At 30.0% G+C, this 24,289-nt stretch overlaps 1 protein-coding gene across 2 annotated transcripts in view; it reads right to left on the bottom strand.

Annotated features, from left to right (window-relative positions):
* Nucleotides 1-24,289, bottom strand: part of LOC129961107 (synaptic vesicle glycoprotein 2C-like) — a 98,695-nt gene that overhangs the window by 23,207 nt on the left and 51,199 nt on the right. For both annotated transcript variants that reach the window (XM_056074937.1, XM_056074938.1), the window contains exons 4-5: nt 11,652-11,832; nt 9,986-10,137 (exon numbers count right to left, since the gene is read on the bottom strand). In XM_056074937.1, coding sequence (XP_055930912.1) covers nt 9,986-10,137; nt 11,652-11,832 — 333 coding nt within the window. The remainder of the gene's footprint in view (nt 1-9,985; nt 10,138-11,651; nt 11,833-24,289) is intronic.

The raw sequence follows: 24,289 nt of genomic DNA on the forward strand, positions 1-24,289 counted from the left end.
AGGCATTGTAACGTGGTTAAAAATAAAGATATAATTTTTGCGAGGAAATATAAGATATAACAGTATAATTTTCTTTCGCTATTAAAAAAAATTGTATTGAAAAAAATTGCCTTGAAGGTACTTAAATTTGAAATTATTTGTATAAAATAATTCTGATTTAGTCACTATGTATATAACATATAAAAAAAATATAAAAATATGTATAATAGTAAACAAATATAATATTATGCTATAACTGTATATAATAAATAACAGTTATAACATAATAAATAACAGATTGCAACCGATATTTTAAATACTGGGTACAATCGCACTTTCTGACTGCATCATCCTATTAAGTGTTGACTTATTTAAAAGTTGTCCTCCGAAAGCACTTGCTGGATGAGGGATAAAAATTTCGGAGCAAAAGTGACACAAGCAGGAGAATATTTCATATCGTGCTCCCAGTTAGTCCTCGTACTATAATACTACATGGATCAAAGAGAATGGTTGCTTTGTGCTCTGAACATTTTATAATCCCTGCGTATCTCAGAAGATTCTACCTCTCTGAAAGTGACATGTGCAGCTACGTTGGAACTGTCATGGCACATTAATATGCCATGAAATATTCTCTCTCACAAAACCACTAAACATGAAGAAACCGGTATCAAATCTCGAACAAGACGAATGAAAAGAATCACTTAGAGTTTCTTGTCCCAGCAAAAAATGCATAGGATAGTGAAATTCACCAATGAAAATAGAGATCTTCCTGTCCCCTAGCCACTAAATTTTGTGTCTTTAGTGTGGGAACATTCCGCGCTTTTAGCATCAAGTGTCTCGCATTTAACAACAAAGAAATGAACAGCACAGCAGATTTACGATATACACATGCATATATATTTACCTTTTTTAAAAGAGTATTTTTCTCGAAACTTTTTAACCAAATTATTTTTCTAATTGAGATCATGGTTTTATGTCGCTGTATAATTCATCATTTTATGATAATTTATACTGGACCTATAATTTTTATTTTTCTCAGTATAACTATATATAACAATTTTTGATATTTTTTCTTTCACAGTTACAAATTAGAAAAATATTTATATCAGATATAGCTATTATCATTATTTCTAATCACATATGTTTGTTCTTTCTGTAAACATTTTTGCCTGTAAATACTTTATATTATATAAAATTCCACTATTTTATCCATCAAATCCATCAGCGACCAGAATGCTCATGGTTACGATAGGGTAGAATGGCGTTGTGCTCTGTATTTAAAGTATTTTTACTGCCCATCACTAGATAACTGCACATGTCAAATGCCCATTTTCAGTGTTTTTAAAGTATGATGTCGAGTTAAGAGAAAATAGGGATTTTCCACTTTTATTTTTAATGCCTGAGCTATATTTGTATCTGCAACTACAATTTCTAGTTATTTTCAGGTGTTAAAACAGCTGCAATCATTTTTAGAGACCTTTTTAAGATTTAGTGTCAAAATTAAAGATGTTTATTTATCTCCTATTTGAAAATTTATAAACAGCGGATTTTTAATAGTTTTGAATGATGTAGTACCATTGAATGAAGTCTAAATTAGCGATCTCTGTTTAAAACATTTAGTTTTCAGATCCTCTAAGGAAGAATTGTCTTTGAGAATGAATAAATTATAATAGAAAGAACTGAGATACTTTGGCTGATTGGCCTTCGACTTTCTGCTAAACATACATAATACGCCCTGTTTTGCTCAAAGTTTCCTGGCACAATAAACACAATTGATTATGCATTCGGCTATTGGATTAAAATTAATTATTCGGCAAAATTTGACTAAATTTTGTCTTCAAGACTTCATGATGAGTTTCTTTTGTCTATTAGTAAATTTGAATTTATAAATTCACATACCCCTGAATAGATAGGTCAGCAAATATCCAATCCTTTAAAGGATTTAGTTCAAAATTTTATACGCATTAACAATTCGAATGATAAAACCGCTTGTTAAATTTCACTCATCTCCTGATTAACACAAGATATTGAACCATTGAACCACCAGAATGTTTCGTTCGATATTCTGATGTCGTGCAATATCATGAAGATACAACCATTATTGTCTTCTTCTAATAGGACTCACTCGTAGTTGGCAATGTAAAACTTTTGAGTTTAAAAACCTCATTTTTTTTATAATTTTGAATAATGTTTAGACTAAGTATCTTTGTACCATATTCACATGTACATGGACAGATAAATATAAGGGCTTCTCACGGCGAATTTCGTTCAAAATTTTATAGCTGTCTGCAATTTTGCTGTAAAGACCATGTTCTGTATTCTAACTATATTCTAGTTTGCTGCATTTTCGTGTTATCGTATTCACAGAAAGCGAAGTATCATTCCAAATTTGGACTTCAGACTCAAGGAAATCAAAAACTTAGTGATTCATCATAGTTTCAAGGTCGAATTTTGGATTACTTCTATATTTCCCCCTTGTATGCTTTGTATAATAGAAAGTAAAAATAATTCAATCAAAAAGCTTACATATTGTATAGGTACAATAAAAAACCAAAGCTCTTCCATTTCAGAATTATATATGGAATCAATTTTTCAAACATTTAAAATAGTATAATAGGGTTAATATCATTGACAAATATTGCATTGCTCATGGTTATCACGAAGTCTTTCCTTGATTACGAAAAAATATTACTAAAGTTGAATAATATACAGTATAATTTTTATAATGGAATAGTCATGTCCTGGAATATTTTTAATCCAACAGATGGCGCAAATAATGTAGAAATGGGTATTGTATATTTTATTGTTATAAAAATGGCGTCAACGAAGTTGCGGAAAAAATAGTTTAGTGACATACACGCACACCTGATGTTAACTCCATTACATTTTTTTTTTCTTTTGGGGTTACATAAAGGGCAGAGAATTTTCAACGCCATTTAAAGATAATGCTACACTCAAAATAATGATCATAGATGCTGTCTAGTGTGACAGGCGAAATGTTGGAAAATACGTGGCGCGCCCCGTATAAAATAAAAGCGCCTTGACATTCTTTGGAATACCAAAGGTGCTCATAGTGAAATTTATTGACATAAAGTAGTCTTATTAAATTTTTTTTATAATCGTTTTAAAATTTATAGAAACAACCATATGCAAAATTATAATAATCATTTTACAATAATTTTTGTAATCAGGAAAATATTGTGGGACTACCCTCTAAATTATCGATGGGAACATCCATTCTAAGGTTAATTTCGCTGTCTCTATTAAGATAAACAACAAATATTCTTACAAATATTTTGAACAATAAAATTATATTTTCTAATCCTGGACATTTTTTTCTTTTTTAGATACATTACTAATTTTGTGAATACACAATATGTGAAACATGTTCGAAATTAAATTTCGACTTAAAAGAAAGATGAATGCAGAAGCATTTGGAAGAAAAATGTAATTTCTTTTTCAAGTATGATGTTTTTTTGTTTTGAGAAAGCAGTGCTTTTCTTCCTACATTTAAAATTATAAAGCACATATCTTTTTTTTTTTAATCAACAGTTTTTAGAAACGTGCAAGAAGAAAAAGAAATTTTAAAGATTACGTTAAGAAACTTAAAATTATTGTTTGGTATTCTGATGAGTTTTCTTTTGTTCGAGAAAAAACAAATGTCTTATACGAGTCTAAGAACTTTGTGTGAGAACAAAAGAGCCACGAAAAGAAATTGACTATTTAGAATTGGCTAACAACCAAGCGATCCATTAGCATAAATAAAACTATTGTTTAGTCTCAGATATTCTGAGAGTTTACTTTCAGAAAATGGGAGCTTAATCTTCTTACATATTCTACATTTTTCTCGCCTAATGAATTGTTGGAAACAGAAAATTAGAAGATTGCATTCAAAAGACGTTGTTGTGACTTATTCTATTTATAAACCCACTAACAGTTATCTGTCAGCGATTTAAGCCGAGTGAGCGTTTCTTGTTTCTTCAACAGCTCCAACTAGGACCAAGAGTATGACTTAGCTACTTTTTGTGTCACATTCATTTGCACAAACCCTTTTTATAGCAAGGCACATTCACACACCTCACAGATAGAACACAGAACAACCATGCCCGAACCGGGACGCCCAGATCACGGGAGACGCACTACCCTTATACCAGGACGCTAGGTCATTCAAACGTTCTAGATGTTATTATTTAGGTGCATGATACTAATAATTTTCAATGCAGTTTTTTTTATATAAGACTTTTTCATTTTATTCTGATGAACAACAGTCTCAGAACATTTGGAGAAACTAAACTTTTATGTGGAACTATTACTAAATGGGGATTAATAAATTTTACAGGGTCAAACGTTTTTTTCCTTCTAATGTTGCGACTAATTTTGGAAAGAATTAACCAATATGGATCCCATGCAATTTCGACAAGGGATATAAATTAAACAAATACTTGAAGCAGGAGCGATTAGTCCATTAAGGATGCAGAGTTGCAATTTTATCTGATATTATTTTCAAAACATGTCTTTTTATTTTAATTTTATATAGTAATTATTTTCTCATGTATACAAAGAGAAAGCATTGCAATCGCTAAAAATTTGAACTCGAGGTTTTAACGAATTTCCGTTCCAAATCCCCTGAGACTGAAAAACACATTTTAATAAGTATGTCTGCGTGCTGTTCTATCTGTTTGTGAACCCGATGACTCAAAAATATCATACGTGCAACACCTCTCCCCCTTACACAATGGTTCTTTGGTGGAATCGAGTCTCGAACATGAAACTCTACGGCTGACGAGCCGGAGGGAACACGAAAGCTACAAAATATAAAGAACTGGTCCAGATAAAATTGGTTACACAGATTTAGCATCTAAAATGTATACTTATAGAATTTAAAACCATATAACCATATCCATCAAGGGGTTGATCATCTGTCAGACTTTACTCTTTCATGCATGTAATGCGATAACTGAAAAACACAATGACTTAAATAAATGAAATTTGGTATATGATCTCGAGACTACAATCTTAGTTCTATGCCAATTTGGCTTCAATCGGGAGCAAAAGAGGCGTCCAAAATACATTCGACTTTTTGATATTTGTGTATTAACCGCATGCCAGCGATTAATTGCCAAAAAAAGAAAATGCAAACTAGATTCAGTAAAAACACTAAATTCAGATCAAATATCTGTCATTTGTTACTATTTTTCGCCAATGGCATACAGTTAAACAGGATTAATCAATTTTCGATTCTATTCTACTAAGCACAAAACTCTCATGTTTGAAAATAAAACTCTGAGCACTCGTGGCATACACGGCTTTAGCCAATGTCCATTATTTTATACAGGGGGGAGGGGGAAAGGATAACGCATTTAATAGAGAATGCAAGGAAGTTTTAAGAATACTCTTTTTGTTTTTTCGCTCTTAGAGCTCGATGAAAAACCAAAATAAAAATAATAATTCAAATAAGAGAATGGAAATTAATGAACAAGTAGGAAATACTACCAAACCTGGAGTGCCATACCAATTTTTTCTAGAAAGCATGAGTATTTGTTGACTGCACATAGCTTAGTGATAAATCAGAAAGCAAAAAGTCGCTTTTTTCCCTTTTAATTTAATGATAGATTCGCAAACTTTTTTTGCATGCCATATTTGGCTCTCAGTAACTGTTTTTTCATATCTAAAGTTTAATTCGCTCTCTTAGTTTCTTTTTCCTTTTGCTTCCTCTTTTTGGTTATTTTATGGTTTTGTATCTGTCTCCATACTTTTTTCTGGTACAATCACACCCAATTTAAAACGCATTCGTCCTTTTTCTTTTGTCAAATGTCACTAATAGAAACCAGCGGTCGTTCCAATAAATTAAGAAATTAAAAATTAAGACTTTGTCCCATAAATTAAGGAAATGATATGAACTTGATAGTTAATATCTTTTTGGAACATCCTTGAACTTTATGATCTCTCACAGTTGAATTAGCATGGATTTGGTCAATTTTGCAAAACCTGACCCTTTGATTTTGGCCCACTTTTCTATCAGATGTTTCTTTTTTAACCCTCTTCTTGTTAGAAAAGTTGCATTCAGTAATTTTTTTTTTCTATAAATGATCCGATACATGCTCAATGGGATTAAGGTCTGGACTCTGGGTAGGGACCCTAACCACACCAAGGCAATGGTAGAGGATCCATAGCTTGCAAAATCAGAAATTTGTTTTGAGTCGTTTTCCTGGTACAACTGGGATTCCCCAGTTGCTCGTTGTTTGACATAAATTTCGTTTGATAATGTCAAGATAGAGATGCTTATTCATTATGCTGTTTACAAAGTCTAAGTGATCCACACCAGAGTTTTCCATGCAGCCTCAGACTAATTTGTTGCCACCATATATTTCAGTAAGCAACAAATTTTTGATATTCAATGTTGCATTTGGTGTGTACCAAACGTTTTGCTTGCCATCCGATCAGAAAAGTTTGTATTTTTTTTATCCACAAAAATGACATTTTGCCAAAATTATCTTGGCTGCTCTTTATACTCATTTTAGCAAATGCCAGTAGCTTTTCGAATTGCTTTGCTGATGTAGGACTTTCTCTATGTTACTCTGCCATGATACTTATGTTTTATTAAAATATTTCTGTCAGTTTCAATATTTAAAGATTTCTGGAACTTATTTTTACATTTCAGAATCAATTTTACTTTTCTAATTATTGGATTAATGTGAACTTGTTTCATAATCCATCTCTTTTCCCATTCGCTAAATATCCTTGGATGCTCTTATCTTTGCTGGTTTTTCAACATCATTTAATTTCTTGAACCTGCGAATAATATTAAAAACAATAGATTTGATGAGTTTCAAGATTGATCACGTACCATGAACTGATTTACTATTTTTCCAATGTTATTACCTTATTTCGCATATCAACCGAAATATCTATGCTTCTAGCTATTGTTCCATATGTAGCTTCTTCTTTTGATGAATCAAGTCTAAAATTATGGGTCTTAAAAAAGCGATAGCAAATTAAATTTTATTAATTTGATATAGATATATTTCAAAAATGTCCCAATATTTTTTGACAATTGCTTACGTTTAAATTATATTTAAAAGTCTAGATCAAATTGCAACTCTAAAATAGTAAATTTTCACATGTATTGTATACCAAATGTTAAAGTGTTTCTTGATTTTTGTTTTAATGTGATTAATATTTGTACAAAGAGTGTTTCATGTTATATACCCCAAGTGTCCCAATAGCTTTTAGAATGACTGTGTTGCGGCAAGCAAGTAAGCAAACAGTTCTGTATAATTACTTTTAGCTTGAGGGTATCACCTTGTTTTGTTGTTATTCTATAAAACTACTTATTGTGAAGAAATAAATATATGTCATACTAATGCCGTCGCCCTTAATAGACTGTATCTACATTTCAGATAATAATAAATCTGCCCTTACCCCTCCCAAATTTTATTAATGTAGCTCTCTTTGTTTTATATCAGCCTGTTAACCTGTATTCGGGCAACCAAACAATTAGGCTTCCTCTGAAGGGATTTCGTACAAAATTTAATAGAAATCTACAAATTTGGAATAGAAATCATCTATCAAATTTCATCCTCCTACTCAAAGCGTTCTTGAGTTATTGCGTTCAGATACAGACCGAGACTCAAATACATAATTACAAAAACGGCCATCATTCCAGAGAGATCTGAAATGTGAAGATTCCTCAAAATCACGAGTTCGAATTTTTTACTATTATAATTCTTCCTCTTTATATATATTTCGTATACGAGAAAGTAAAAACCTTCATTGGTAATTTTCTTAAACACATTTCGAATGATCATATCTAGTACTGGTGGTCTACTCAAAGGTAAAATTCTTTCCCAGCTTGACGAGTCGGCACTGTTTCAAAGGATACAGCTCCATTGCTTAGTTCCTTGAGACCTTTACACATTGCCTTAGAGCAAAATTGACGAATTTTTTTCCAACAATGTCTTCTTAATCGGAAAATTTTCCTCAATATCAGGAATCGTTATTATTATTATTATTATTATTATTATTTACGTCTGGCTTTGTCAATTCGTGATCAGAAAAAAACAGCTAACTTTCTCTCTTCTGCAAAGTATAATCAATTCTTATCTATACGGAAGAAAAATTATTTTTTTACACGATAATATTGCTTTAAGTACTAGAAAATCAACCGCTGACGATATGAAGAGCATGGTCAAAAGCATAATAGGATGATTTGAAGAAAATGTTGATACCAATGCAGCATAGTTAGAAGAAAATGTTAGTTACCCAGTAAGATGGTTCGAAGAAAATGTTAATAAATAATTTAGTGTAAACATGTCATTATTATTGTAGTTCATGAAACAAAGATCTGGTTGAAAACAAGTGACTTCCATAGTGTGATTAAGAGCTATGTTTATTCTAGTCACGGGTGCTAAAACTTTAACTACTGGTGACTTTTTTACATGATAAAAAATTTTGCGACCCCATTTCTTCCAGAAAAAGTTTGGCGCGATTCCAAAGTTGGAGAGTAAATAAGGAACTGAAATTTTAATTAATAATATAAGGAAAATTTTCATTTACAATATTAAGCAGATTTTAATGAAATCTTTTATGTTCTTGAAACAAACGTTGAAGAATTTCGATAGATGGATAAAGAATAGTGACTCCAATATTAATCTACAGTTTACGAAACTCTGATTAAGATTCATAAATAAACTCAAAATTCTCGAAGCATATATGTTTTTGAATCGCCATTTTGGATGAGTTTGCTATTTGTGGTTTATCTAAATTTCTTATAGGCCAACCTGACGAGCATAATAATGCGATTTTTCATACATTTATAATCACTAAGTAAAAATTTTGGGAATATTCCTGGAATGATTCCTCTGATTTCTTTTAATGCTCTTATTTTCTAATTAATGTTTTATGATCATAGTAGAGAGTATATTTTGCTCAATTTGGAATAAACACCATCAAATAACATATGAAAATACAAAGCTTAATACTAATATTTTTAACAAGATATCCGGCTTACTTATATATATATATATATATATATATATATATATATATATATATATATATATATATATATAGAATTAGTGTTTTGTCTACAAAGAAAATCAAGTTGCACATGAAGTGGGTAGCTGTAATGTAACAGATTTTTCGTTCACCTCCTACTGACTTTCGCTCTCCAACCTAAATGTTTCTTAAAATCATGCATGTCCTCAGGTGAGTGGAGTTTCCTGAGGGATTGATTCCCACTCTCCAAACAACAAAAGTAAATGGAGACAAACTGTTTTAAAAATGTCATAAAAAAACTTAATTCCAAATTTAAAAAAAAAAGAAGTACTTTTTATAAGTTAAAATTGAGATAAAATCGCATCATAATCTTAACTTTTTCGGCGGGAATGAAGAATTAAAACATGAAATGAAAAACAAATTTAACAAATTCAAACAAATTTAAATAAAAACTTTCTTAAAACCGTTAAATTTTTCTTTCCGTTTGTTTCTTCCTCTGATATCGCCCATTACTATTTTTATAAAAACAATATAGGGTTGAAATACATTGCTTAGGTATTCAGACGATGATTGCTAGCCGAGGGACGAAAAATTTCCGTTACTCAAAAAAGGGTGAAAAAAACCAGAAAACTAATAATTAGTGTTGCCACAAATCGTGTAACAAAAGTAGAGTTAACAAATAATTTTTTTAATCCCAATTTCCTATTAATCTGATATTAATTTATGCTTTACTTTTCCTTTTTTGCCACCATACCATCATCAAGTGTAACGTAAAATTTTTTTTCATAAAATATTTCGAACAATGTTGGAAAAACAAACCTCAAATGTCATCGGTCAGGTGACACGCTCTCTACCAATCACAAAGCGAATAAAACACAGTGTTGACATAAAAAGTATTATATATTAGATAGATAGTGATAGATCTGTAACTTAGCACTCGCAGAAATAGTCTGATAATGAAAAGGTAGGATTATAATAATGCTAAAGAATTAAAATTAGTATCTCTTACCACTTCGCGGAATGATTCCCCAGGCAAGGACCGCGACGAAAAGTCCACCAAGAGCCCAAAAAACAAGTAGGAAGCTCAAATGTCTTCCACGATTTTTGCGTAATAGGAATTCGGAGTAGTAGGTGAAAACAATAGGTAGCGATCCTCCTATGCTGAAAGATAGTGGGAAAAAATGTATCGTCAACAGTGCTTAATATAGAAAATAAAGTATTAAAATTAAAAAATATATATATATTATTAATTATAGTAACAAAACAGTTTTAAACAACGATTTGTTTAGTCAGAATTGATTTAAATCAATAAGGTTTGCTTTCAGCTTGACAGAACGTTTCAACAACACAAAAAACGTTGTGAAGATAATTTTAACTAATATTTCATTTTCTTGCAGTTTTCATGTAGATTGTTTTCTGTACATTCCATGAAAAAAGTATTTGAATATTCCTTATTACTCACAATTTACAAATGTTAATATCAGGCAAAATGTGTCATTTGATTTAGAAATAAGTCTTTTATCAATACAATCAAATGTTATTAGTAAAAAGAGCCATTTTCATATCATTTTGTTAATTTACACGCCAAAATCACGTTAATTTAACGCAATTCAAAGTGTTTCCTAATCTCGGAATGACACTTGGCGTATAAATTTTATGGCAGATCTTCTCCTCTCTTCGCCATTGTTTCAAAGTAGATTTTAAATGGAAATAAAAGAAAGCCCACAGGACGAAAGTGAAGAGTTGCGACCTGTTGCGCCATACTATAAAAAGTTTTGATCCGTATTTGAACAATACAACAATTCTAGAGTTGCTGTGAGATGATCGATTTTTTTTTTCTCATCAGTTAAGAGGCAAGAATTAGATTTTGCTTTAAGGTCATATGCTTTCAGATTATGAGTAGAATTTGCATAAAATAAACTTTTTCTGACTCTTCTCAGTCTTATGAATACTTAAATAATGATATGCGTAAACAAAAACATGAACTTCCTCAACTTGAAGATAGCCCATAAATATGAAAAGCGTTTAATTTTCGGAAAATTTTTGTTGGTTATTTTTCCCAATTCGAATCAAAGATATTATTTATACCATTAGTATGGCTAAAATGGTTCTCTTTGTAAGCTTGTTCCAAAATTTAAAATTCCACAGTAAATTGCTTTTGCCACATTTAAGCAAAATATATCACAAATCCTTTGTTTTTCCATTTTCAAAATGTATAAAAGCAAAAAAAAAAAAAAAAAAAAAAAAAAAAAACCAGTTAACTTTACTATTCATAAAACAGTAACAAAATGATGTGGCCCTCATGAAAGAATTGAATGTGCAAACTAATGCTACACTGCGTGATTACAATGAAATTTGTAGATTGACGCTTAAACGCTCGAATTTATATGTTCTGTTTGGACAGACTTTATATCCAGTTTTAAGCCTTTCTGCCCAGACATTATTCTCTACTAGATAAATAAATCCTGCTTTTACATAGATTATAGTAGAAATAACCATTTTTACATAGGTTTAAAAAATTTTTGTCTTGAAAAAGTCGCGTTAAAAGGGTTAAATACTAAATTCTGGCATTGAAAATTCAACTAATCTTGATGAGTACTCATTAGCAAATACTTTATTTCCCATATTCTTTTGTATTATATATTTTAAAGAATATTAAGAAATTTTCTACTTACCCAACACTACTACAGAACCTAGTTAGCATTAGCAGTGAATATGTAGGCATAAATGCTGCTATGACACCAAAGATACCATTGCATGCTAGAGCTGTCAACAAAGTCCGCCTTCGACCAACGCGGTCGCCCATTATACCCCAAATCAGAGCACCAGTCATCATGCCGATAAAAGATATAGTACCTGAAAAAAAAAAGCCACTATTTAACACTTAAGCACGCGATAAGGCAATCAACCGAATAAAAGTCAAACCAATAAACAGTGCTTAAAAGTCAGAAGTCTTTTGATCACAGTTCTTTATATACTCTAATAGAATAAATGAAGCTTCAGAAGAAAAGATAATCTAAATCCTCTAACATTTCGTTTCTATGAATATTATCTCAGTTAAAAATTTCTGGATATGATTAATAAAGAATTATGAATAATGAACGAAGCTCTATGAACTTTTATTATGCCATAGCGATCTACAGGTTGTGATGGGTTAAAAAATTAAATTTGGAGAAAATATTGACTTCTAAGAAATCTTCTAATCTTTTTTGAATATTTACTTCTATTAACCCAAGATTTTCTACGATGTTTCCACGATGCTGTTAGATACTCTACAATGCCATACAATATTGTAAAGATATATTAGCAATATTATACGGCATCTTGAGCTAATAGAAACATCATACGGCGTATTTGAGTTTAGCTTTCTCTTATAGAGAGGAGTCTTTTGAAATTAATCGATTTCTTGAAAATCTGACATTTTAGTGTCAAGATTTTATACCAAATATTATTTATCTGGCTTCTATCATTTTTAAATGACTATGCTCAGACACATGGATTGGCAAACAAATTGACAATTGACATAAATTTAGTTCAAAATTTAACAATGTACTATGAAAATGCAAAACTCATATTGTAATATTTAAATATATATAGTGTGTAGCGCCGTTGAATTAAAATATTCAGAAATGTACGAAGAGACATTTTTAACAGACTACCAGTCTATTGACCGATTTAGATCAAAATTTGATACACTTTGGGAATTAAAACCATATCCCAAATTTCACCTAGTTTCATGAGATTTTGAATTATCATATTCACTAACAGACAAATATGCATCTTCAAAACTCAGGGACGACTGAAAGGACAGATTCATTCAAATATCGATGTCGCACTTTTTGACTACTCCAATAAAAGTGTAAAAACAACATCTAATCCAAAATAAACAATAAAAACAATAACATTAACAATATGTACGTACAATAACAAGATGTACGTACACACTTGAAACTTCGAAAATTGTTCAAATTATCGAATATTTTTTATTGCTTCAAAATGTTCTCTGATCCTTTATCTTTCAAACGATACGAAGATGTTGTCAATATTCGGAATATTTCTCGAGTTATAATTATTTTTCTTCAGTTACTTTCACTAAAAACTCTAGTTTCGGTTTTTTTTAAACTCATTTTATGAAGAATGATATTTTTGCACTATGTTTCTTCATTCAAACACTCATAACTCAACAAGAAATTAGCCAAATACAATTATTTATATATTAAAATAATCCGTATGAAACAGTGGATGTTTTGCGCCTCAATAAAAGTTATATTTATAGAAATCAATTTTTAACAGCTATTTAAAAGTTAAAATTACAGAAAAAAACTCGCTTTTTCTATTCATCGCTGATGAAAAAATTGGTGAAAAGAACTATATATTTTTATAATTTGATTGAGGCAGACAACATGAAAACTAATATTAGGCATAATTTCCAACTAGAATTGTGTGTCTGTACAAATCAGAATTTAAGATATCATGTTTAAAAAAATAGGCTAATTAGCTCGTTAAATATTATTTAATTAATTAATAATTAGTGTAATGGTGTTTTCTCACTTAAATGAGTTTAAACACATATTAATGACATAATGTGAAAAAACTGGAATTTTAAAGTTAAAATTTTAAAAAAATCTTCTAGTGTGTACGTACACCTTAATACTTCGGAAACAACCATGGCTTTAATAAAGAGTGTGTTTTGATACCATTTAATTTATCACAAGCATTTACATACTAAACCTTAGATTTTTTAAATCTGGAATAAAGAAATGATACCAGGAATCATTTGATTTATTAGTTTATGAATGCCAGTTATTCTTATTTGCAGAAAATTTTCTTTGAAATCTTTCAGTAGAATATAGTTTCTTGTTTTATCTGCTAAAAAAGAGAAGACGAAACAAAGAAAGGCCTCTCTCTCATTAATTATTCCTTAACTATTAATATTATATTCACACTATTTTTAATCTTTAAAGATTATGAGGAATTTTTAGAATGACTTTTTGTCTTTATGTGTTAGAAAATATTGATATTTTAAGTGGACATAATTTATCAGTTCTTTGCAGCTTCTATTAAATGGCATATCTCAAAGAGATGGAAAAAAAACTAAGCTGTCAGTATCAGAAAGACATTATGTATTCTAATAAATGTGACAAAGATCCATAAAGGTTTCTTATCACTCAAATTGGAACATGATAGGAAGGCAACTTCCTTAGAAAATAATAATATAAGAATGTTTTACGAGCTAAGATCTTGCGATGAAGAATTTCTTTGTAAGAATGCTGCTATAAAACACTTCTTATTAATACTGATTATTTGTATCCATAATGGTGTCTAGTAATAAGATATGGGGATTTTTAGTGATAATATAAAGTTCCCTTTCCCTTACAATTGATTTTTCTATAGTTTGAGAACATCATATAATATTTGTTTCGTAAAGTGCTTTCTGGTTTAGGTTGTATTACAATTAAGATGGTTGTTTTATAAGCTTAAATACAATACTTTACTTACTTAAGCTTAAATAAATAATTTAAAAGTATATTAATTGTGATCATAGTATCAGCTTAAACTATTCATATCAGATATGTTGGTTTAAGTTAATTTAAAGAAAAACAAATGTTTCCCATAATGGAATAATGGTAGTTTCAGGTGATAGGACAGACTATTGTGCCTTGTATCACTTTTTACTTTATATAATTAAAAACTAACAATTTATGTTTTTATTTTAATTATTGGCATCCTATTTTGTGTAACATCTATTCACTTTTAGTTTTCATTATGCACAAACGGGATAAGATAGGTAAGTTAAAAAAAAATAAAAGAAACCGCAAAGTGTTCCATGATTTTAGGTGATCTTTCTTCCGCAAGATCTCTATCTTCTATCACACCCTCTTTTATCTTGAATTATACTGTATTTGTACTGTTGTTAATCCTGCATCTTACTAATTCCACCTTCATTCTGAAGAAATCTCAAATATCGTCTTCGAGGTTATAAAGAAATTTTTAACATTTGTGGGGTTAAAAGCTGTTGACCTCAATAAACTTGACTTTTCTAGCTTTCTATAGGAAAATTTTGCAGCTTGCCTTGTCATGAATTAATTATTATTTTTCTCCAGATAAAATTAATTTACTCCATTCGAGACTTTAACATCATACATTTCAAACTGTGATGTATGGTATAAATTATAACAGTTTATAGTTCTGACACATAGTAATTTTTACATGTTATGTTCGAACTTATAAAAAACATGTAGGTTTACTCACTAAATGCAAACTAGGATATAACGAAAACCCTCAAACAATTCTTGAAATAAGTAAATTAAAAAAAATACTATTCCACAAAAATTTTACTTTTTACAAAGAAGAAACTATTTCATATTAGCACTAATAAAAAATACCGGAATGTTAAAAAAAAACAAGTTTGTTCTAAGTACTACTGAGCATTGCCAATAATAATTCGAATTTATGTACCACGTACATTATGTAAAAGGTACTCAATCTCACCTACTTATTGAAATATATGGTTTTTCGAATTCACACAAAAATAAATAATTTATTTTTGCATTTTAAGAAAGTATGATGAACATAAAGCTCTGAAAATAATCTCCAGTAAAACATAAAAATTATAATCTAAACAAAAGATCCCATTCAAGTTTTAACTTTACGGCCACAACTTTACAGACTTCCATAAACCACAGTGTCATGTCATAAAATATATTCCATTGCAGCACACTCAATGAAGTAAGCCTTTCCGTGACTGGTCACATTCATCAACAGTAGAAATGACCATTAATCAGATTCCTCGCACAATGCGATATTTTGGCCAGAAACGTAAGCATTTATCATTTTGACTTCTCATTTACATTTCTGTAGAGTTTCTTTTCAAAGTCATTCTATTGTAACCCCCCGATATCACGCTTAAAACGCAAACACGAAAAGAATTAAGCATGATGTATACACTTCTAGCCTGCGTTCCTATTCTCTGATGGTACTCTGGCAAAGCACGTCTCTTTTGTGAAAGGATTACAGCAGCAATTAAAATTAAGGCCTTTTTTTTAACTAAATATATTATGTACTTTTATATTAACTTTGTTAAACATATGGGGTGAATTTTCTAATCTGGAAGTAACGGCAATTAATCTTAAGCTAAGGTGCTACATTTCAATAATTATTTTACATTTTATTTCTTCAGGCAAGACCTGTATTTGGAATTTTCTTCAGAAATAGTATATTTTTATATTTTATACTATTATATATTTATGAAATTTTCTTTCTAGACATTCATAATTAGTGTCTCTATCACCAAAGGCACACTTAAAATATTCTTTATTTAACATACCCAAACTTCAGAAATCTTGTTTTTCAAAAGTTTTTAGTTGAATTATTCTTTTTATTGATCTTTTATATATTAGTATGTAAAGGTCTTCACCGAATCTTTCTAAATACCCATTTTGATCATCGAAATTTCCACTATTTCCTTAGATGGAATTTCTGAGAATACATCAATTACAATTTTTTTTTTTTCTAAAAGAAAATTTATTTCTCTATTTTTATAAAGTTAAAAGTTGTTTATTTTTAATCTTTTAACGGACACAATATTTTTCCTTGCAGCAGTAGAAGCATCTCATACTATGTACGATACAATAGCTTTCTTTCATTACAGTATTATAGTTGCAAGAAGTTTCATAATAAGAGAGAATGAAATGAGAGAATGTCAAGATTTTGCGGTGAATGTCGATATATACCAGATAGGTAAGACCGAATATTTGGTCATATTTTTATACATTCAAACCATCACCGAAGTTTGCCGAAAGATACAGATAATCTTTAGTGGGAGGTGAAGACAAAGCTCAGAAAACACAACCAGAGTGGGGAGCGTAACAATTTGAAATTGTAGCAATAAATAAGATTTATAACATTAATCTTTTAATCTTTGTTCTAGCTCACGTTTTCTCATTTAGAATGTACTATTTTCCATTCAATAGCCAATTTACTTGTGCTGTTATTTAAAATTTTTCCTGTTTTGATATATACCATAATACGTTTTAATGATAAAGTATGACTTTAAAAGTTGCAGTTTTTATCTAACATAATAAAAACATTTTTATTTAATATTCATCATCAATGCATTCTGAATGTTGCATTCTGTTGTTGCTGGTGTGAAAGAAAAATAATGATATCCAACAGATGTTTTGGATCTACATCAATCGACTTTGAGAATGATGACATTCAACAGCGAATATCGACACCCGTCTGATATCGGGTTTTCACAGTAACATACAGGTGGTTACAAGGGGGAAAAAAGGAAACAGTTGTGGATAAAAGTGACATTTAAGAAAAAAAAATGAGCCTTGTGAGAGTTAAAATATAATCCTCGCTATCAGTTTTTTTTAATATAAAAAGTATATATCTTGATAGTATCAAGTAGCCTTAGCGAAGTTGTATATATGTCTTGGATTTTTGACAAAAGCATAAAATGTCAGAGCTCACAGAATTTCAAAGATGCCAAATTGTCGGAGCTCGACTAGCTGGAGCCACTGTGATTGAAACATTCCAGCTTTTAGTCGTTTCTAGAAGTACGGTGTCTAAAGTCACGGCACAGTATACACAGCGTGGATAGATAAGTTCGGCAAAATAAAATAGTGGACGGAAGGAGAAGTTGAGTACAAAAGACTGACTGATATTGAAGCGGGTTGTAATGTCGAAAAAGAAGGGGGGGGGACGACAGCCGAAGTGGCTACGGAGCTCAATCCACAGTGTCAGTAATTACAGCTAAGAGGCCCCTTCATAAATATAGCATTCCCCACAACAGGATGGATGCACGTTTGGACACCTGCAAAAGCATATGATCGTGACTGTCTCCTTCCAACTGTCAGACATGGAGGTGGATTCCATTCCTTTGTTTCCTGTAGGATATGAAATTTTTCAGGATGATAATGCTCATATTCCTCCAGCAGGACTTGTCCAATCATAGAATGAAGTGAAGGTACGAATGAAGTAAACATATCTTGGCCTGCACAGATCTCCGACCTCAATATAATCGATTTGTTATGGTCTATTTTAATGCTTTCAATTTGGAATCGATACCCCCCTCCGGCATCCCTCCGGAACTTTCACGATATTTTCATGATGAATGGTACAATATTTCTCTAAACACTATTTAGCATATGTATGATTCGATTTCGAGTTAAATACAAGCCCTATTACATGACAAAGGTGATTCTATACCTTATTAATAAAGATTTTTGTATTCGTTTGCGATGTTTCCATAATTTTTGATAACCTGTATTTATCAAAAGGGAAAGTTAAATTTTAATATTATTTGCAAACAGAAAAGGTCATGTTAAAACACAAGACGGTATTAAGAAACAATAAGATTATTATATAATAAAGATAATATGCATTATATAATAAAAGAAGACAATAAGGAAATTTATGAATAGATACTAAAACACTTTCTTATTATTTTCTAATTACTATCGTAACTTCCTCACATTGAAGTTTTTATAGAGAGAGGCGCTTTGCAAATATATCTGTTGTATCTAATGCATTTCATGAACGCTGATAATTTTTTTCATGCACTAATTTTAATTTAATTTCAATTTAATTAATTTCCAAGGTTTTATCTTAATTTTGCCCATAGTAACTTCATTCTAAAATATTCTCTTATTTCGTGATCCAATTCGACTTTCTCTACTTAATTAATTCAAGAGAGATTTGTAAAATTGCTGAATCGGCTAAAAGCCTAACTTTCTCACACTCCGCGTGAAGAGACAAAATACCGCTGACGAGACACATTCTTTTTAAAAGATCTCTGTATTTCCCTTACTTGTGAGTGACATGCGTCAGAAATCCCTATCAGAATCTTAATAATATATTAGTACTGGAAAAAAAATATTTTCCCTTTCCATATCTCATGTTATATAAGACGAAGGATAATTTATTTCGCTCTTCTTCCTCACTTCTGCTTTTGTGCCGCCCTGTGGCGGACGTACCTTGTCCGCGCCTGCTTGTAAATAATGCTTGCTTCTTCAAGATTAAATAAAACGACGTCACGAAATCAAAAGTATCTTCAATGTCTTCAAACCTGCCTTCTGCTTCAAACAAAATAATGCTTATATATATATATATATATATATATATATATATATATATATTTCTTGAACTATTGATATTACAATTTGACAAATATGTTTTTATGGAAGCTCATGGAAATCGGCCCGGAGAGCATATACTAAACCAACAGGAATATATTTGAAACTAATGAGTCTTTTTTATGTAGAATCTGCCAGATGTATTATGTATTATTATTTTTTGTAATTTAATATTACTGCATTTTATTTTATCGAAAATACAAAAGGATAAATGAAAAATTGTGATCCAGTTTTAGATGATTTCATTAGTAGAATAAATGATATTCTTTTCCATTGTTTCTTCTCAACTAAAATAAATCTCTTTGAATAGTTACATAGAATTATTTTGTTTGTCCGCCTGGGGAATGAAGAGCTATTTGAAATGACAGTAAATACTATCTGTTCAATTTCCTGTTATCATATTGATTTAGATAAGATGAATTTCGAATGCTCTGGAAAACCATAAAAGCCTCATATAGGATTCAATGGACATTTGCTTAAGTAAAAAGAAAAATTTATGTCGTTTACTCCACCCACATGAAAGCTAATAAAGGCGGAAAATGGGAAAGTCTCATATATTGAATGGAATTTAAGATTATTTTCATGTCATTTTTCAGTGCAGATAATGCAGAAGAGGTAAATGCGAATTCTGTCAGGCCTAAACCAATAAAGTAAAAAATTTTCACTGCAATAAAACGGTTACTTTGATACTTTTGTGTGCACTTATAAATCTTTTTTGAAAATGGGAATATGCCATGCGGAAAAGAATTGGCTTATACAAAAGCCATCTTCAAGGAAAGGAAAGTTTCAATTACTTTTTAAAAAAATAATCTTATTTTTTCAAAAAATTTTATTCCTGTTTTCAAGATATTCGTTATTGCATTTCTGAGAACATTCTAGTTCCAAGAAGTTTCAAAGAATTCGCAACGCGGTTTAATTTACAGAGTTTTCAGTCTCGTGAAGAATTCTTTAATCTTATGAAATAAAAAGGAAAGTTTTTCTTCGTGTATAAAATATAATAACCACGTACAATAAAACATGATTCAAACCTATCCATTAAAGCATGCATCTCTCCACAGAGTTAATTCAGCATTCATAGACTAGGATTGTCAAGGAGGCAAAGTAGGAACTGCTTAGGGTGCTTCGTAACTTTTTGAATCTTAGAGATCTTGAGATTTGTCTTGTGGTATTTTCAGGAAAGCTTAATTTTGAGTTTTTATTTTGCTTAACCAAAGCTCAACCAAGAACCAATTTAAGAGCTTATTCAAATTAAAATTAAGCACAATTTAAATTGAAAAATATTATTCTAAAGTTTTTTTTTTCATGCTTTGAGATTTGTGTAGCATTTATCGTTTAGAAGTTATCTGACTGTCTGCCTAGTCAACAACCTTCAAAAATTTTCTATTAAAAAATTTCGATAGTGTTAAAAATATTTGTAATTTTATATCAATAAGTTTAAAACTGTTTTAAAATTTTATGCTTGAGTTTTTATATGTGAGATACTTAATCCAACTCTCATGAAAATGAATTACTATTAAATGTTTTGTTACTTCAGTTTATCACAATATTTTTATTTAAAAGCTGATATAGAGATTAAATTAAAATCAGTTAGAAACAGTTTTGAATGTCGAGAAAGGGAAAAAGGGTTCTAAATTTCTGTTGTCTAAGATCATCAATATTTAATCTTGGATATTTGTAAAATTCATCTGGGAAACATGTAAAAGAAACAAAAAGCATAAGAATCATCTTATTTAGATGGCAAAAGATACTTCAAATAGATATTCTTGCGACACAGTCTTGATTACAATTATCATAAGAAGTGTGCACACCCTTTCAATATATGATAGGGTGTACATTGGTTATATGTCTGAGGTCGAGGCGAGTGCAGGCATGTAACCATTTAATCTGCGAAGGACATTTTGTTTTTTGTTTTTGTTTTAATATGGATCCATTTGAGTTTAACAAAGTTAGGGGACGGCATGGGAAATTTACCTTGGGGTGAGATTTACTACATTAGTTGTACACCATTAGGATGTTCACTCATTAAAATATTAAAGCGTCCCCTAAGCCACTTTCGAGAAAATAATCTTCGAAATTCGACACAGTTTGTATATTAGTAAGTTAGTACTACTGTACATTGGTGAAGTAGCATGGTTAGTAGTGTTTCTGCTTTAGATTTTGGTAGCCACCGTACGATTCTGCATGGTAGCATGTTTTTTATAATTCTTTCTTATCTATTTGTTTGCATATTCGGCCCAAATTTTGCAATCGATTCTAACTAACTTCTGTTAAGCTGGAGATTTGAAACTTTAAACATAGTTAAGAACTGCATGGCATTGCAATATAAACTCTGACGTCTGTTCGATACAAATTCTGCTGTCGAATTTAGCTCACTGGTAAGATGTGATTGCGAATTCTTAAAATTCATAATTACACATTTTCAGGGCAATATGTATTAGGTTAAAAATCTGTATGGGGTTACGAGAAATTATTTTATAATTCTAGCCCATTTTAAAAACGTGGTACATTAATAAAGTTATTTAAATTATTAAAATTAAAGTAACTGTATCCAAATATTTTTATTGAAGTATTAATTATTCTTATCCATAAAGTAGTTGATCATTCGTATGTTTTATGAATGAGAGTTAAAATTTTTAATTTTAAAATTTTAATTAATTTTAAAGCAGAACAATAATTTTAAATTCAACTTTTATGGTGGCAAATAATTAGTTGCTCTTATCATGGAAAAAAAAATGCATGCAGTTTTTATTTCGTAAGTTTTATAAATGTTTTCTGCATCTATTATTTTTTAATTATATGACAAAATTATAATTATTTCAAAATCACTAAAAAATAAAACCAACTGGGGTGGTTGTCCCACAACTTTCTCGCATATTCTCTAATGGAAATGTTATCCCCCCCCCATCCTCAAAAAGTGAGAACCTTGGGTAAGACAGAGAACGCAATGTATTTCACTGACGTACAATAGCTATGAATTATTTTTTGCGTAGATTTAGCATTTTTTACTGAATTTATAATATGAACTTTCATGAGGTTTTTTTTATTAATTCCTGGCATGCAGTTAATAGTATCCAAAAAAAATTTTGATGTTTTAGACGCGTTTTTTCACAACCTATTGAAATCAAATTTTGACACAATTTTAGTTAAAAAATCACACACAAAATTTGATAAATGTAAGTTATTGCGTTTTTGAATTAGCACATTTACATGTTTTTGAAAATACAAATCGATAGAAATTCACCCCCTAGTTGGATTTGGCTAAAAATTTTGCAGGTGCCTATAATATGGATGTTAAGTCTGTGTACCAAATTTTATCCATTTAGCTCTCTCCGTTTTGTAATTATTGTTTTAACTTACATTCGAACAGCCCGACAGACAAACTTCCTGTGAATAGTTTTTGTCCAAAATTTGGTAGAAATATACAAATTTGATGTAAAAAACCATACATCATATTTAATTCATCTAGATCAAAGCGTTTTTTATTTATCTTTGTCACAGACAGACCATTTTTAAAACTGTATTTTTCGAATTCAGAAAAGTCTAAAACGTGGAGATTCGTCAAAGTCTCGAATTTTTTTGACGATTGCAGTACTTTCTCTGTATTTCATATATGTAGAAAACAATTCTCTATACTTCAGAAAGTAGAAAACAATTCGAAATCTTTCTTAATTAATAAATTATCCGTCTTAATTAATAAATAATCTGTCTTAATTAATAAATGATCTTTCTTAATTAATAAATGATGAATATATGTGTTCACAGGAATATCATTTCCTTAAATCTTTTGAAAAACAAATTATCAAACTTTTTGTAACGTCCTGACTCTGTATTTAATAGATTAGAAACTGTTCTGTATTCAGCTTGCTGACTGATTCCGTAAGTTTAGAAGTTAATTTTGTAATTATTTTAATACAATAACTTAAAAAATTAAAGATTCTTAGCGAAAATAGTAGTTGTTATTTATCTTACTAAAGTATGTATTATATTAAAGTTGTTGTTTAATTTTTTTAAATATTCAAGAATAGAATAATTGCAATTCTTTCTCCAATGAATGAACAGCTATTTTATGGACAAGGTTTATTAATAATTAAATAAAAATATCTGCAAAATGTTAACTTAATTTTACATTTAAAAAAATATTAAAGAAACAACAAAACACATGCATCTTTGAACTCTGAATGAATAAGCGAACTATGCTACATTGTAGAGGGTCATTAGTGGCAATTTAATAGTATATAAATCTTGTTGAAAATTCGAAGGTTATTTTGGCTGCTATTGAACTCTAATATTTTAATCAGTGAATTCCCAATCCGTGCCCTTGTGAGAAAATCACTCACAAAGGACTCCGAAATGTCTATAAGATTCTTAATCGATGAAAAGTCTGGCCTTCGAGAGGTTTTACCAATTACAGAAACATACCATAAAATCTACTATTTGATGATCGATGTCAGTTGATCGCTTATTCTCATGCCATAATATGGCATCCATCAGAATATCCTGTACATCAAAGAAATTCAATCGAGCTACAAGACGTAACCAATATTTCATCGAGCTCTCAAAATATTTCTAATGAGTTCTAGTTTCGATTCGTTTTTAAAAACAAGTCATAATGTTTCAAATAGAGAGACCACTTTTATAAACAGCATCGTAGCTATGATGAGTTTTTGAAGATCAATCGAATATCAGATTTCACTAAACCTGTAAGCACCGGGTAACAGACATAAAAAAAGGCAATTTTTCATAGACGAAGTAATTTTATTGCAATAATTGAAAATAATTGCAAGAAGTGAATGCCCGTTATGGAAGTTTCTGTTTCAAATTTCATATAAACATAATAATGTCTAAAGAAAATCTCGTAAATCTGGGAAGCAAACAGTAAATAAAATTACTTTACGCAAGCTTGCAATAATTGGCGTTATTTTACATATTCAGTATATTTCATCATAATTTTTGATATAAAACTCTACTATTCCTCGTAAATCATGTGTGTGGAGCTAAAATATTCTGCTATCTGATGAATTTCCATTCTTGTTCATTATTTTTCATATTTATCTTTGAAAAAATATTTTAATTATAAATTGCATTTTAATGTATCTATAGATAGAAAAATAACCACTAAATATGCTTTGCTTGGAAAAATTCAACTACTAAAAAAAAAAAAAAAAACAGTT

This window comes from Argiope bruennichi, chromosome X2, assembly GCF_947563725.1.
Source record: "Argiope bruennichi chromosome X2, qqArgBrue1.1, whole genome shotgun sequence".
NCBI lineage: Eukaryota > Metazoa > Arthropoda > Arachnida > Araneae > Araneidae > Argiope > Argiope bruennichi.